At 36.3% G+C, this 16,687-nt stretch overlaps 1 protein-coding gene across 4 annotated transcripts; it reads left to right on the forward strand.

Moving 5' to 3' along the window:
- Positions 1 to 2,254: 2,254 nt before the first annotated feature.
- On the forward strand, positions 2,255 to 16,073 carry slc29a1b (solute carrier family 29 member 1b). Of its 4 annotated transcripts, none has more exons than XM_056734280.1 (13): positions 2,255 to 2,295; positions 9,283 to 9,345; positions 11,180 to 11,261; positions 11,388 to 11,563; positions 11,888 to 12,027; positions 12,162 to 12,296; positions 12,393 to 12,490; positions 12,708 to 12,783; positions 12,872 to 12,945; positions 13,225 to 13,333; positions 14,319 to 14,404; positions 14,653 to 14,852; positions 15,151 to 16,073. In XM_056734280.1, exons 2-13 carry the CDS (start codon positions 9,320 to 9,322, stop codon positions 15,260 to 15,262), a joined length of 1,314 nt encoding a protein of 437 aa, XP_056590258.1. In that variant the 5' UTR covers positions 2,255 to 2,295; positions 9,283 to 9,319; the 3' UTR covers positions 15,263 to 16,073. The 4 variants fall into 4 exon arrangements, with proteins under 4 accessions (XP_056590258.1, XP_056590259.1, XP_056590257.1 ...); XM_056734281.1 differs by lacking the exon at positions 2,255 to 2,295 and adding an exon at positions 3,324 to 3,458; XM_056734279.1 differs by lacking the exon at positions 2,255 to 2,295 and adding an exon at positions 8,593 to 8,685.
- The last annotated feature ends 614 nt before the right edge of the window (positions 16,074 to 16,687 follow it).

Raw genomic sequence — 16,687 nt, forward strand, 5'->3', positions numbered from 1 at the left:
TTTATCTCTATCATCAGCACAGCTAAAGTATTACATCTCTGACAAAACACTCACATTAAATGCATTCAAAGTACCTTAGCAACCACATAGCCATAACTTGGCAAGCATTTGAATATGTTTTTTGAGTAAAGATCTGCTCTCTCCTGCAGGTGATGTACTTTCCTGTGCTCTTTAACATGTAAGTGCACTTGACTTTCATGTGCCCTATAGTCATGTCTATACTATTAATGGGGCCTACAAAGACAGCACTGAGTATCGTAATACACGCATGTGCATGTTTTCAGTGACTTCTCTGTTTCTTGTTGTTTTGACACGTGTAGGTGATGGACTGCACTTCTTCAGGCCTCTCTGATGTTATATACTCCAGCTTACAGACCTGTTATGAGCTCACACAGAATAAAAAACAAACATCACAACACGACCCTAGCGAAGCACTTGAACAAATATCATTCTGACGTTTCCTTGATTTGTTGCTATAAATGGAGATAATGCTAATGTGTACAAAACTCTACTTTACCTGCTGCCATTCTTGATGACCCAAATCGAAACAATAAAAAACAATTGTGAAATTAATTTGGTGCGTCACTGTTATTTCTGATGGCTAATTTTACAAAAACTGTGTGATCATCTGAATAATATCAATTTCAACACCCTTTTCTTGCTTTTAATAGATAACGTTCAAGACCAATATTTGAATGCTTTGAATCATTCATGTACATTTTGTGTTACCAGGTTAAGGCTCTAGAAACTAATGAGATGACAAAAAACTGCAAACTGCATAAAAAGAATGTTCAGACCATAAATGTTCTTTCTAAATGTGTTTCAGCATCTCACCAGCAGAGGGACCAAACATCTCACACTAAAACCACACTGCCATTTCTAACTGGTTCTTTTCTAAATGATATAATAAACAATACAAGAACCACGCACAACCTGAGGTCATGCAACACTTGACTGCACAGAGAAATCATTGAGACACAGATTCTCTTCTTAAAGTAAACAAAGTAGAGATAGAAAGAGAGAGATAATAAAAATGAAATGGATTGTTGACCTCAGCTTTGGCAGAGAGATAAAGCCGGATTGACAACCATTTATACAGACTGCAAAGGGACCAAAGATGTCATTATATATATAATGCCGACAAATAGGTCACTCTCAGAGGACAGGTCCAGTGGAGAATAATCAAAAACCCCCCAGTGGTGCAGAAAGAAGAAGACAATGGCTGTGGTTTAGGCGGATAGAAACAGATGACCTTGACCTTGTAACAATTCGACACACACCCAGTTCTGATCAATCTGTGGTGGGCCTCGCTTGACTGAGGGGGTCTTGTGATAAAGGGCCGAAGAGGCTGAGGTGTACAACCATGTGTCGCATTGATGGGAACCATACTGAGGGCATTATCAGCAGCACCTCACTAAAAGGCATCTTTCACCCAAGATAATGTGATGAAAGTGGGACACACAACTCATGTGAGGTCTCTCTGATAATGGCAAGGAAAGGTAAGTGTGCTATAATCATTTATCCCCAAAACAGAGGATGCCTCCCAGACGAACCAGTGTTACCTCAGACCTCCTCCCCTCTATTCATATTCTTGACTGCTTCTCCCCATCATGCATAAGGTATGGGAAATGTCCTATTGGGCAATTCAACTGATCTGAAATAGAGGGATTATAACACCTTGTCATATTAAGTGAATATTCAGTTCATGTCATTACAGGTAGCCCTATTGTTACTCAACTGTAGATAAAAGTCAGAGATGGGGGAGGTTTGCATTCTGTATAAATGGTTGAGGTTGTCAAAACAAGTTCAACAACCCATTTAATTTTTTAAGAGATCAGAATTTTACTAGTAATTTATCTTTATTATATCTGTTATCTTTATTACATTGTTAATGTTGTCTTCTAAGACAAAAAAACTAAAATGATCCTCCTTTCAATTCTGCTCGGACCGGAAAAAGGATAATAATGATAAATTGTGAAAGGACACTTCAGACGATTATCCGATTCATTTAAGATCCTTCAGAAGTAAATTCCCTTTTGTTAAATCAAAGACAATAGTAAAACACATTTTAAAAATGAAATGAACTATACTCTCAAAAAAGTACTTTGTTGGCACCGTGGTACACTGAAGGTATCTGTAATGCACTGAATGATAGACAAACCCCAGGAGATCCTCTCTGCACATGTTGACCTTTGACCCTGCATTGATTAGGGTTTAAAGAACCCACAGATAAGAGTTGTGGTGCTCTTTGAACTTCAGTTGTCGAGTCACAGAACACTTTTACATCCGTCGCAGGTAAGACTCTCTTACTGCTTTCTGCTCTGTTTTACACCGACTCGAGATTATTCATTTCTTCACATAGAAAGAACGTCTGAATGTGATCCATTGATACTGTAAACAAACTAGAAACTAGTGACATTGTGGGATTTTTGGACGAGATTTACATTTTTGTCTGTTTTAAGAGTAATGTTTTAAAGAAAACACATTTTAAATATTTATTCAATTGTTCCAAGTATTTTAAATCGTTTGTAAATATTTAATATTTGTGATAATTAGTTTTTGATTTTATATTTGATCTATTTTAAACATTAGGCATGAAACTAATGTTGTGTTTTTTACTTAAGAAAAAAGGCAGCTACTTAAAAATCTTGAGCGTTTACACCTATATACGCTGTGAGTTTTCTGCTGTACACACAGAGGATTAATGGAGTTTTAAGTGCAAATATTGAACGACAGATAACCCATTAGGCAAAAAAAGTGTGACTATATCAGATAATCTATATGTTGTGTCAAACCCATTATCAGTCCATCTATGATATTGTAAGCACTGATGGGGATTGAAGAATAAAATAGAGCAGTCACTTTTATCAAGTCATTTTGATCAGGGTATTTATTCATTGTAATGAGGGTCATTTGTAATAAATGCTGAATGATTAGGAGTAATGGATGACGATCAGTGTCATTAGTGTCTGTTAATGATTCTCAGTCAGACAAACAGCATTGCATCACATGATCCCACGGACAGAAAGCTTTCAGTGAATTTTACAGATTAATTCATTCAAGTGAAACCTTTTCTTTCTCTAATGCCAGCTTTGTGACTTTCTCATATAAATGAAACCATTAAAGTCACAATATTTTCTATGATAAAGGTTAAAACATTTAACATTATCGTAACTTATGATTTGGATCTATTAATAATGTGTGGGCAGCTTACAGCGACTAAACTGATCTTGGCAGATATCATCACAATGGCGGCCAATTTTTGAGACCTTTTGGAAGTCAGAGTGACAGGAGCAGACATGTAGGAGCAGACATTTTGTAAGAGTGAATGTGTTCAGTGATACGAGACGCCTGCACGTAAACATCTACAGCACGGTGGAAAGAGTTTAAATCGGTGAAAATCTGTTAGTGAAACGCATTTGACTTTTAACAAGACTGTTCAAACACTCGAGCAAAAGGTAAGATCAGTCTGACACACTTTTATTCTGAATGAACTGCTCAGTTTTTCATAAAGGAGGGTCAGGTATACTTAAGTGCTACCGGTGAAAAAATGTAAGAATGTGTCCATTAGTTTCAAGGAAGAAATATTTAAATTATGAAAATTAATAGATTCAGTCTATAATCAATCTATCTTAAATATTTTTTAATTAATTTTGCTACTGGCTTTACAAAAATATATCAAACTTCTGTATGGCTACAGATAGATAAGCATACAGCTGTATACTGTATATATCGACCAGGCTGATATCAGTTAATATTCGGCTATTAGAAAATCATCTGTATCAAACAGCTCTATCAATAAACAATACAATTTCGGCACACGTTTACTATAAAAAATACAACTAAATTAAAATACAACTAATTTGCGATCAACATATATAATTACCCATAGAAAAGATGTGATATGAGACAACTTTTTAAAATGATAATACTTGTAGTTTGAAAAATCTATTTGAACTTCATTAAAGTGAAAATTAAGATGAAATTAAATGATCTAAAGATTGGAAAACACCACACGACTTTTAAAATCTGCACAGATATTTAAAACACTAGACATCACACACTTGCAGACTTTTTGAAAGTTTGCAGAGAAAAACAGGGCATCACACACTACGCCATAAAACCTGCAGACTAGCGCAGACTTTCTGCAACAAGTCCATCATTCGGTGATTGCAAATCATTATGATAACATATTTGTAATATTTTTATATATTATTTTGTAATATATTATTTATAGACGATTTCGTCTTAACAACATAAACAATTGTGACTGCGCATGCGCGCGTTCTTGGACTACCCTTAACTTCCAGTACACATTCACAAACAATATAGTGCCTGTCGATTATTTCTGATAACAGGCAAAAGAAACTGAAAAGGACATTTACTTGACTAATTTTTGTCTCTTCAATATTATGAATTTAGACTGCGATACCAAGCTCAACTGCTAGATGTCAGTGTACCGTACAGGTTCTTTGAATGTGACCAAACTACAGGACCCATTCAACAAACCTAGTTTATTTAATATAATTATTATACAATAAAATAATAATACAAATTAAAACATAAATTAAAAATATATATAAATAATTATATAAATTCAATATACATTGCAACCCACATTTATAATTGCATTACAAGGTGCGCTGTTGAAGAACTGATATTATTTACATGTATACATTTAGCAGAGGATGAGAGACATCATTGTAGCAGCATTATTTCTGTTTGTTTCAATAGATGTGACGTGAGTAAATGATCAACATCACTTCTCTCCACACACTGAATTAAAGTGTTCAGGGATATATTCGGGGTGTTTCTCACAGCATAATTCCGGATTAACAATGAATCTGCCGCAGAGTTTTGCCAGCTGACTGTGAAATAACAGAAGAGACTGAGATAACTGACTCAGCATCACGTGTGTTTGACAGGCACACTTTCTCTTCATCTTACACGATTCCTCAACTCTGTCTCATTCCACACATCCATTATTTGATAGGTTGTTAGTTTGTTGCTGGGAAAAACATCAGGAAGAGATCTTTCCTGCTTATTCCACAGGAAAAACATCCAGATCAGATTATCATCAGGGTTCACAGGAACAGTCACATTGAAAGATATTTTAAGATGTCGTTGAGATATCTAGATGAGACTTCTGACATTACTGGAGTCTTTTTCCAAGCAGAGATAATGTCTCTCCAAAGAATAATATATGGGCTGCTGCTCCATTATGACAAAAATCATAATCCTGATTATTTCGGCCAATATTGAGATCCCGATTATTAACCACGATTACTCATTAACTATTAAAACAAGATGAGAATAAGAAATGTGAAGAAATATCAAAGCTCAACCGCTGTAAAGGAAAGGGTTGCGCTGTGGATTTATACTACTAGAAAAGAAAGGATTCTTGCCAAATGAAATGCGGCACAATAATCGTTTTACCTCAATTATTTCGATCTTTGTTATCGCTAAAGGCAAAAATTGACAATTACGATTAAATTTCTATTAATTGCACAGCCCTGAGATAAAACATGAAGAATAGTTTGGCTCAGTGCAATGAGGGAATATCCCAAAAGTGCATTTCACAATGGCTTGCGATGACTTACTTATTACTTCAATATATGACTTGTCAAAGTTTTGGGTGGATGAAGACCCGACACGTGAATGTAAATGCATGTATGTACGCGATTGTATGTATGTGCCTTGACGTGTGAAAGACGATCAACCATCAGAAAGAATGTGAAACCAATTTGTTGGTTATATTATTTTCAGCTTTTAAATATATTTAAAAATTCCAATCCATGTGTGTGCATCACCTTCTTAAAAACGACTGCAAAAACAGTTCTAATGAAAATTCCATTAAAACCATCTACACTATATTTGTTTACAGATGACACAATATCTTGGTATCAAATGCAATGACTTTTATCCAAGTGACAAATAATTCTTCAGCGCAATGTACAATCACTGAAGTCATTTCATATCTGTCATCTCTGTATTTTGTGATGCTAGGATCACAACTGTATCTGCACTCGTGTAGACTTTGCACAATTACTCCCTTACCATTTGTATCAAAAGAGGCTGATTATTAACAGAGTCTGCTGAGATATCACAAACTGGCTCATAAACAATCAAGAGTGTGCATTACAAAAAACAGACCACTTTTACCAGTCACAACAAACGATTTTGATAAATTAGTGCAAATATACATTTTTATACTTAAAAATTGCTTTTAACAGGGAGGACGAAGGATGCCATTGAGGCCTTAGGTGGGTGGTGGTTAAATAGACTTGTGAGATGATTGACAGGACTCCGTGATCAGGCTCCTACCAAACTAATGTTATGAATTTTAAAAGTGCCCCTTATTGTACTGTAACTGTTCCGTTTTGTATTGTAAAGCACGCGCGCACCACCAGAGGGCAGCAGCGTAAATCCACTTTAAACACAAGTCATTTAAATATTATTAAATAGATATTAAGTACAATCCTTATCGTCTTCAAACATTCCATAAGTGTTTGTTTGTGTCATTACCAGCTTGAAATTGTTTAGGTATGGACTGAAGTAAGGGCCCTTATATGACGACAACATTTGGACGCCACTTCTACTGCACACTAAACGCCTGCACATGACGTCATAATATGCTCACCTCTGCTTAAAAACATCCCTTTATCCTCAGAACACCATAGCACACAAAATGAAATCCGTGGTTTTTGTGTCAACGCGAATGTCCAAATCACCAGACGCAGGAAACGCCATTTTGTCGACACTGGGAATTCTGGGATATGTAGTTCCTGCGTTTGGTGCATTTGTACTGTAACGTTGTAAGGGGTGACACGTATTTAAAGGTCTTCGCCACATTAAAACATAGTTTTCTGTTTTGAAAAACACCGTACAAATAAAATAGGTTTGAACTGACCAGTTCTCCATCCATCCCTTGAGAAAATGTACCAAAGTAGAAGCGTAGCTAGTAATCAAGTGTTTTGGAAGATTGCTTGCCATATTGTTTTATTACCAATGAGACGGTTTAACTATTTTATTGTTACTGTAGAAAAACCACGGTTAATTCGCAAATGTTTTTCATTTGACCTTCATTTGTGTTAATTATCTTAAAGGAACAGTACGTACCGAAATATACTCACCCTTTTTTTATTATAAACCTGTATGGCTTCCTTTCTTCTGAAAAATAAGATATTTAGAAAAAATGTTGTTGTAGTGGAGTATGCGGGTCGAGAACGTGAATCGAGTGTTAATGAGCGCCAGCTGTGCGTGCACCGGTCTCGTATCACGGAGGAGATCGGGAGCATAAGAGAACGAGCGACCGGACCGTCGATGAGAGAGCACCAGGCCTGAGTTTATGTTGGGGTTTGTTTTATTCGCCGGCAGTCGTCCGTGAGGGGCTGCCGGCTGTCTTTTTACTTTGTTTGTATGTATGTTCTTCTTGTCGGCAGTCGACCGTGAGGTGGCTTGAAAAGGCATTTTCCTGTATTTGTTTATTTTATTTTACTAAAACTTTATTTAAATGTTCGCCGGTTCCCGTATCCTTACTTCCTTTTTATTGAACCTTATTACAGTTGTTTACCACAAATGGACTTCTATTGTTTGGACACAAAACAACCGCAAGTCAATGGGAACTGTTTGAAAATTTTTCTAAATGCTTTTGTGTTCTGCATTATAAAGAAACCCATACAGGTTTGAGCAAATGATAACAGAACTTTGATTTTGGGGTGAACTTTCCCATTAAGGAATGTGTGAGGCACATCTTCTTTGAGGACCATGATGGGTGTAATGTACTTGGATGAGTTTGACAGCTAAGAATGTCTGTGTTGGCGGCCAATCATAACTTTTGATTGCGATACTTTTCCAAGTCATAACTCACATCCAACATGGAAGTATTTGCCTGTTGGAGAGGTCGTCTGATGGAATTTGGGTTTCTCCATCTATTTCTGCGTGGTATGTTCCTACCAACCGTTGAGATTCTGATGTGTCTGTGAGGTAAAGCAGAGCTCTCGGGTGAATCCACAGGAGACACGTGGGGTGTGAGTTTACCTTTACACTACAAACCTTAGCTGAACTCTGCAAGCCTCACATCAATTTCGTGATGTGTAGAGAACAGACCCACTTCCCCTATCTGACACATGTCTCGTGATTCCTTTTGTGTGCTTCAGCATTTTAAGACTTGCAGGTTTCGTTCGTGGTTTCACAGTGGGTAACAGTGCTGATCTTAGTTTTTCATGCGTGGTGTTCATTAACCAAAAAACACAATTCAGCTATATTTATTAGGAGGAATAGCCTATTATCTTACATGAAACACAATTGTGACATACAGTCAGTTTATGTTCACAGCTGTGGACCAATTTATTTAACCTAAACTATATAATAAGCAAATAACAAATCATGTAAGATTGATGATATCATTGTATATTTGACCGCAGTGTTATTAATCTGAGAAGAATTTCAGAGTTAGTACTGTAAGTACCATGTTTACGTGGGGGTGCGAAAGATGTGGTTATGAAGACGCTGAGATAAGCAACACTATCAGGGCATTACATGTGCATTAGTGGGCGGCGCCTGAGTTTATAAAGCAGATGTGGTACACACACACATATTAGTGCTTTGTGTTCATGGTGTGAAGGGCTCGATTCAAGAAACTTTAAGTACTTTATTACTACAGTACGTGATTCCATAACTAAAGTAAGGTTTACCAAAGAAATTCTGTTTTATTTACATTAGTTTGAAAATATTAATGGGCAATGTGTTTAAAAAGAGTTTTTCAATTTTAGATACTGTAAGAGGAATATATTGTTATTATTAGAGGTTTTCCTCCGTTCTTGAATGGTTTTTGCTGATGATTCTTTGTTTTTTTATTGAGGAATTTTATTGAAACTCTACTGGTATATTAAGGAGTTTTGATCATTATTAAACTTTCCTTTTAACTTTTATGGGGCGGTTTGCCGGACAGGGATGATCTTAAATCAAGACTATGCCTGGTTAAAAATAACACTGTAAAATAATCATGGATAAAGTACTGGCAGAAAATTACCAGTATATGTGAAATGTAAAATACAGGTGAAACTGTAAAATTTCCTTTTTTTAGAAAGTGGGTAATTGTGTAATTCAATATAAATAACCTACTTTACAAAACAAAACCATGCGTGCATCCTGAGTGTAAGTTTTTTTTGAATCAAGACACCTCTGACATTCAAGTTAGTCTAAGACCAGGTTTAATGTTCCTTGAAAGCGCCCCTAAAACTTTCTTAAACTGTTTTTTGTATGTCTCTCTGTCTCCAGGGCTGTTGGAGGTCTTTCTTCTGGCTCTTTCGCAGAAATGGACCCTCATGTGCCGAAAGATAAGTAAGTTTTAAGGGTCGGTGGATGAGTTAATAATAATAACTTTTTATAGCACCTTTAAAGGAGCTTCTCAAAGCACTTTACATAAAAGAAGAAGACTGTTTTATGTAAAGTTAAAGGTTATCTGTGTCACAGCACGGCTCCAGCAGCTGGACTCACTCTGATAAGCACTTGTCAGACAATCTGTTCACTTTTTTCTGTAACACAGCACAACATAAGCCAATGCTGCTTGTAATGATCATGAATTCAAGAAATTAGGATTACACACCAGGTGACTGGTAAACAAGCTTCCAATGTCTCTTAATCTGAATTTTTTTAAAGAGTAAGTAGCATTGGATTATGAAAATTACGTTTCATCCAGTGTGTTATGTTGTGTGTTTGAAAGTAAGCAGTCTGCCAAGTTGTAAATCCGTAGGTGAATAAATAACAAAGTTATTTGCTTGTAAAAAAGGGAGTCGACTCTGAATCACGCAAACGAGACGTGATCGAGCTCCGTATCTACGTCACTAGATTTAGTCCCCGCCCACATTTTGAGGGAATGCAGTGAAAACTTCACTCTCCTCCCCCAAAACACTGTCGCTCGTTCGTGATGCGTGTGCATCATGTCCAGAACATGTGTTCTACGTTGTGAAACTAAGTGCGTCTCATTTAAACTACCAAAGGAAGAACTTCTGAGGAAACAATGGCTTCAATTCATTTTCAAAGACACCAAAGTATTATAACCCCAGGGTTTAACTGTGCGCGCGTCATTTCACCGAAGATTGCTTCAATAATCTTGGCAGGTTCACTGCAGGATATGTTAAAAGACTATCCTTGAAAGAGGGGGCAATACCAACCTTATTTGGACCTGTTAGCTCCACCGAATCACAACCTTTAAGTGTATTTTTTTGTCTGAACTTCAAGAAATATTTGTGTACATTATGTCTGTGTTTAGCTAATGCATTTAACACTTACGTTAACATGTACTGTTATTTCTGGGGTATTACAGTTTGTTTATCTATCTATGAACTCGGCTAATTTAAGTGTTCAATCAATTATCGTCTATCTATTTTCTACTATCGTTCTTGGATGTTTCTTCATCAGACTAGGGCCAAAAACTGGTAAGATTAAATCCCCGCCATCTCTATCTATACACTGTATATAATATATAACCTGTACAGCGTAATCCGCCAATGAGTGCGATCCATTTGCGACACATGATGAATGCTGTAACAAGTTCAAGGAAAAGGAAGGAAACGGTCACCGGCGAACGTTCAACAACTTTTAATTAAAAATAAACAAAACACTAACGAAAGTAAAACGCCGGCAGCTCCTGCACGGTCGACTGCCGGCCACACAAACATAATAAAACATAACATAAAATCTGGCCTGGTCCTCTCACGTCGGACACTCATTATCATCACTCGCGTCATTCACTCAGGGACTCTCGTCCCGCATTGCTCGTTACAAAAGCGTTTGACCAATCATAGCAGACTACACAATCTGACCAATCACATGACACTAGGCTAGCGGATAGGAGGGGATTAGATGGAAGAATCACCGAACGAATCATTTGAGATTCAATCATGGAGTATAGTAAGAATAATTACCTACATCTATGAACACAAACTTGTTGTTGGACACTCCATAAACCAAAGTAGGACCTTAAAAATCAAATGCTACTTACTCTTTAAGCATTTTAGATTTCTTTACATTTCATTTTTTATTAAGTGTATATATTGTATTGCACACTTTATATATCCCACATGAATGTGACAAATAAAACTTGGACACTTGTGAACAGTCCTGTTCTTCTTAAATAGTTTTTAATTTCATCTCGCATCTCTTCTCTCGACAGATATAATGGCGTCTGGTTGATTTTCTTCATGTTGGGTTTAGGCACTCTGCTGCCATGGAATTTCTTCATGACCGCAACCATGGTTAACATGATACATCTCATCATTTGTTAGATTATACCTTTAGATGACTAAGCCAATAATTACATCCTGAAGATGTGAAGACAGAAGGTTTTTCTCAACACAAGAGTGTCTTGTTTTGTCTTGTAGTATTTCACCAGTCGCCTCTCAGACCCACAGCCTTTGAATGAAGGAAACTTCTCTGTCAATCAAACCGAAGCTGACACACAAAGTGTCTTACAATCCAAATTTAACAATGTGATGACACTGTGTGCCATGTTGCCCCTGCTGGGGTTTTCGTGTCTGAACTCAGTTCTTCATCAGAGGTAAGACCTCCAGGGTTTGACTGTGGGGGGTTGTGGCTTCTACAAATGAGTAAATAATAAGGCATTTTAAAAATTGAATATGTGGTTAGAGAAATAAAACAGCCCAGAAGTAAATAGTTTAGATCAGGGTCAGGCAGACGTGTCTATGTAATGAACTATAACAATGAGAAAGACAAAAGTATGGATTCATGTTAAAATTAGTTTGTTGTTTACTCAGTTTGTTGTTGTTGATTATTAACTTAAAAATTATTATTATTATTCAAGTTACAGTAGAGGTGTGGTCAACCGTAGCTGTTAAAATAATGACTCTTGATATTCTTGCAGAATTCCTCAGAAGATCAGAATCGCAGGAAGTTTGGCGGCGATCCTGCTGCTGTTTTTATTGACGGCAATTCTGGTGAAAGTCGATATGGAATCGCTGACTTTCTTCAGCATCACCATGATCAAAATCATCTGCATCAACTGTAAGCATAAACACATAAACATCTGTCCAGTACATGTTTCCTATAGACTAAACTATATATCTGATGCTTTTTCAATCCACATTAAATCAAAGCTGATATATTCACAGAATTCTGTGTGATGTTGTTGTTGTCAGCGTTTGGAGCTGTCCTACAGGGAAGTCTGTTTGGCATGGCCGGTGTCTTACCAGCATCATACACGACACCCATCATGAGCGGCCAGGGGCTCGCTGGAACCTTTGCGGCCTTCGCAATGATCTGTGCCATCGCCAGTGAGTGTTTCCATGCTTATTCATTCTTGGACTCTTTTCATGGAAAAATATGATTTTTGTACACAACAACCCTTTCTCTTTCTGTCCGTCTCTCAGGTGGTTCAACTTTGAAGGACAGTGCGTTTGGATACTTCATCACAGCGTGTGTTGTTATAGCTATAGCAATGGCATCATATGTTGCCCTTCCAAAACTGGTAAGATCTGAGCGGCTTCAAAACTAGTCAAATTCAAACTCATTTCACCTGGCATGTATGGAAATGTTTGCCCAAGGACTTAACAGAAAAACGCCGTTCTCTATTTCAAAGACTAACATTTTGAATCATGCAAAACGGAAGATATGCTGACATTAGGTGTGGTTTTAAATTTTGACACATTGGTAAAATTAATGCGCTTCCCCTGTTCATCCTGCAGGCGTTTTATCAACACTATCAGAGTAACCAGAGTAATGCAGATGAGGATGAGGATAATAAGCTGGGCTTGAAGAAAGGTGACATCACGCCTCGCATCGCACATACAATAACATACAATAAGATGAACTAAGAGCTGAATGTGTTCGTATTGTTGCATTTCTGTAGATCAGAATGAACAAGAACTCAGCGCTGTTGAAGACAGGAAACAGACCACTTCAGTCATGAGCATCTTTAAAAAGGTAAATACAACACACATGGACAGAATCTGATATGTGGCAAAAGATAATTACATCCAGTCCTTTAAAATAAAAATCTCTGATACATCATTTATGCTTGAGCTATGATAAAGGAAATGTGTGATATCATTAAATACATGTATTTAAATTGACAAATGAATGAATTTGTGTTTTCATCTGGAGGTTGATAAAACAAGAAAATAAAAATCTGAGGCCAGAGCACCATGAGCAAACACCTCTCTGAAAATGTATTGATGTGTTGTTTTATTTCTTACTTCTCAGATCTGGGTTATGGCTCTCTCTGTGTGTTTTGCTTTCACAATCACCATCGGCACATTTCCTGCAGTTACTGTGGATGTTAAGAGCACTATTGGTGATGGTGGAGCTTGGGGTGAGATCAAACACCGGGTGTGGGTTTGTTTTTATATCCCGGTGGGGACCTAAACCTGAATATACACTCATTTATGGCGACCAAAATTGAAGTCCACATGGACAAAAAAGCGTATAAATTAGACAAAATTAAAAGCAGCTGAATCGTTTCTATAATCTTTGGGTTTAGGGGTTAAAATATATAGTTTGTACGTATAAAAATCATTACGTGATTAAGTGACTATGGACTGTCCCCAAGGGGATAATAAACCATTCATATGTGTGTGTGTGTGTGTGTGTGTGTGTGTGTGTGAGTGCGTGTCAATGCATAAGATGTTCAGTCTTTGCTTACTCATGTAGAAATGAAATATTCACTGTAACAAGTGTTGGGTAAGTTACTCTGAAAAAGTAATTAATTACTAGTTAGTAATGACCTATTCAATAGTGTAATTAGATTACTGTACTAATGACTCTCTCCAAAAAGTATTTCATTACACATAACTAATTACTTTCTATATCCTATATCAACTTTGATTAGTTAAGTAATTCAAGTATAGACATGAAACGACTCTTTTAAAATATTCAAATAAATAATATAAAACAACATAAAGTAGCATTATTAACTGACCAAAGTACTACAAATGTGAGAATAATGCATTGAATTACAGATTTAAGTTAGACTTTGAAATTTGATGTCAATTCTACTATTGCACACACACATATTACACAAAGTCTGTAATTAATTTACAGAACAAATAAGAGTAATCCCTTACTTTACTCTCCAAGGGTAAAGTAATTTAATTACAGTAACTAATTACTTAGTTACAGTCAGTGTTGGGTGTAACAAGTTACTATGACATCGGTGTAAAATGTTGCTCGTGAAACCATTTAAAGACACATTTATCTCAAATACTGTTCTAGACTTAGTGATGTTAAAAGCATAAATGCCATAACTTTTTTTGTGATAAAAGCTAAATGTTGTTTAACTTCTCTCTCTCTCTCTTTAGAGAAGTATTTCGTCCCTGTGTCCTGCTTTCTCTTCTTCAATATGTTTGACTGGGCGGGTCGCAGTCTCACAGCTGTGTGTATGTGGGTAAGACACATTGACATCACTAAACACCTAAACCATTACAATTAAATATGATTTATCATTTCTTTACAATGATTTATACCTAATGTCATTATTTTACCCATATGACTTCATTGAAGCGTAAAGGCATTCAATTAAATGTGTTTTTTGATGAGATTTTAATGTTTTATGCTCTTGGTGTCTATACTGTAAGATATTTTTCCATTTCATTCATTCATTCTCTCTCTTCTCTCTATCTCTCACTCCACTAGCCTGGTAAAGACAGTAAGTTGCTGCCGGGTCTGTTATTGGCACGTGTGATATTTGTCCCTCTCTTCATGCTGTGTAACGTTCAGCCGCGCTACAATCTGCCCGTGTACTTCACACATGACGGCTGGTTCATCGCATTCATCATCCTCTTTGCCTTTTCTAATGGATATCTGGCCAGTCTCTGCATGTGCTTTGGACCCAAGTGAGTAAAACTTCATACAGAACATTCTTCAAAAACTGATTTAGTTTACTTTACACGTTTACCACGTGCAACAACAGCGTCTTGATCTTATGGTTTCGGTCTGAAGAAAATGAATTGACATTGTTTATTCACCATCATGTGCTGTTCAAAACCTGCATCTTCTTTGGAGTATAACAGAAATGAGAAATCTTGTAGTGGTTCTGTGTTCATTCAATGTTCTTAACGTTCTTCAAAATATCTTCTTTTGTGTTCTGCAGAAGAAAGAAAGTCAAAGTGAACTTTTTATTTGTGTTCTCAGGAAAGTGGATCCGAGCGAGGCGGAGACGGCTGGAGCGATCATGGCCTTCTTCCTCTCACTAGGTCTCGCTCTGGGAGCGTCTCTGTCTTTCTTGTTCCGAGGGATCATCTGAGTCTTCAGTTTGCACCTTCAAAAGAGATTTGAGGCTGTTCTCCACATCTGAAAACAGACTGAGGGTCCATATGAGTCCTGGATGAAATTCATGAACAGATCGGCTGTTTGAGTCACCAGGAGAAACATCAAGGATCTCAGAGGATGAGAGGGATCTGACGCAGGACTTTTACCCCAAAATGAAAATGTTGTCATTATTTACTCACAATCTTCCTTGTGATTCTTAGGAAAAAACATCCTTACAGCAACCGAGTAAAAAAACAACTATTTTTATTTTTGGGTGAACTATTCCTTTCATGCCTCTAATGATTTTTGTAGTAGTCTATTTTATTATTTTATAGACGTATTTGTTATAGCACCTAACCATCATTTGACATTTATTGCACAAATTCAATAATCACAGCTACCTTTAAGATATATTTGTATCAAAGCATATTTAAGATGAATATTTTTGCAATTCTTGTGGTTGTATGTTTGTATAATAATTTTTCATATAAACTTTTGTTTATTTTCATAGAAGTTTACAAGCATGGTTGAATGTTTCATTTACAAAAACAGCTTTTAACCAATATAGCTTTTATTATCGGGTGCATATTTATGCTTTTCATATTTTATATAAAGGTAAATTGCATTTGATGATGTATAACTTTTGTGAGAAGCACAAAACACAATTCTACCTCGGTCAGGTGGCTTGAAATCTACTCTCGACCTTTTTACAACACTACACAAATCTCTAGATAGAAGACAAGAAACCAATGATCCAAATATCATGTATTCTAACAATTAAAGCGAAATAAAGTTGTTTATTTGTGTATGGATCTCTTTCCTTTCTACAGATGCACAGATACTTAATTTCTCCACCGATACGGATATCCAGTTATACAGAGTGATATCTTCAGATACTGATGCCGAAAGTTTGATTGCAATATTAACTCGCATTAATCCTTTTTTATTTTTAAATGATAATTTCTTCATTTTCTGAATGTTATCAATTAATAAACGAGTATTATTATTGAACATCGGTGGTGTTTCTAAAAATGTTATATACACGAAGCACAAATTCATTTTCCTGTCCTCTTTTGATGGAGAGGATATACCGGCTGTAAATCATTTTCGACGATACCAATTATACCCGATATATCGGTTGATCATTAATTCTTTCATTTGTTTTATAAAGCGATCCCTTTCAAATCTTTTAATAGATCAGAGACCACAAATGCTCAGATCATAAACAGAAAAAACATTTCATAGATTGTTCTTATTATAATCAGTATTTTGTTTCGTAAGAGACAATGTTCTATCCTGTTATAAAATTAAAATGTTCTTTTTAAAGAACACATTTTGCATCATTGAATGATATGATGTATAAGTAGAAATCGTATTTAAGAGAATAAGAGAAAAGAAGTTTCATCAGGATCTGAACACG

This window comes from Triplophysa dalaica, chromosome 21 (genome assembly GCF_015846415.1).
Source record: "Triplophysa dalaica isolate WHDGS20190420 chromosome 21, ASM1584641v1, whole genome shotgun sequence".
In the NCBI taxonomy this organism is placed as follows: domain Eukaryota; kingdom Metazoa; phylum Chordata; class Actinopteri; order Cypriniformes; family Nemacheilidae; genus Triplophysa; species Triplophysa dalaica.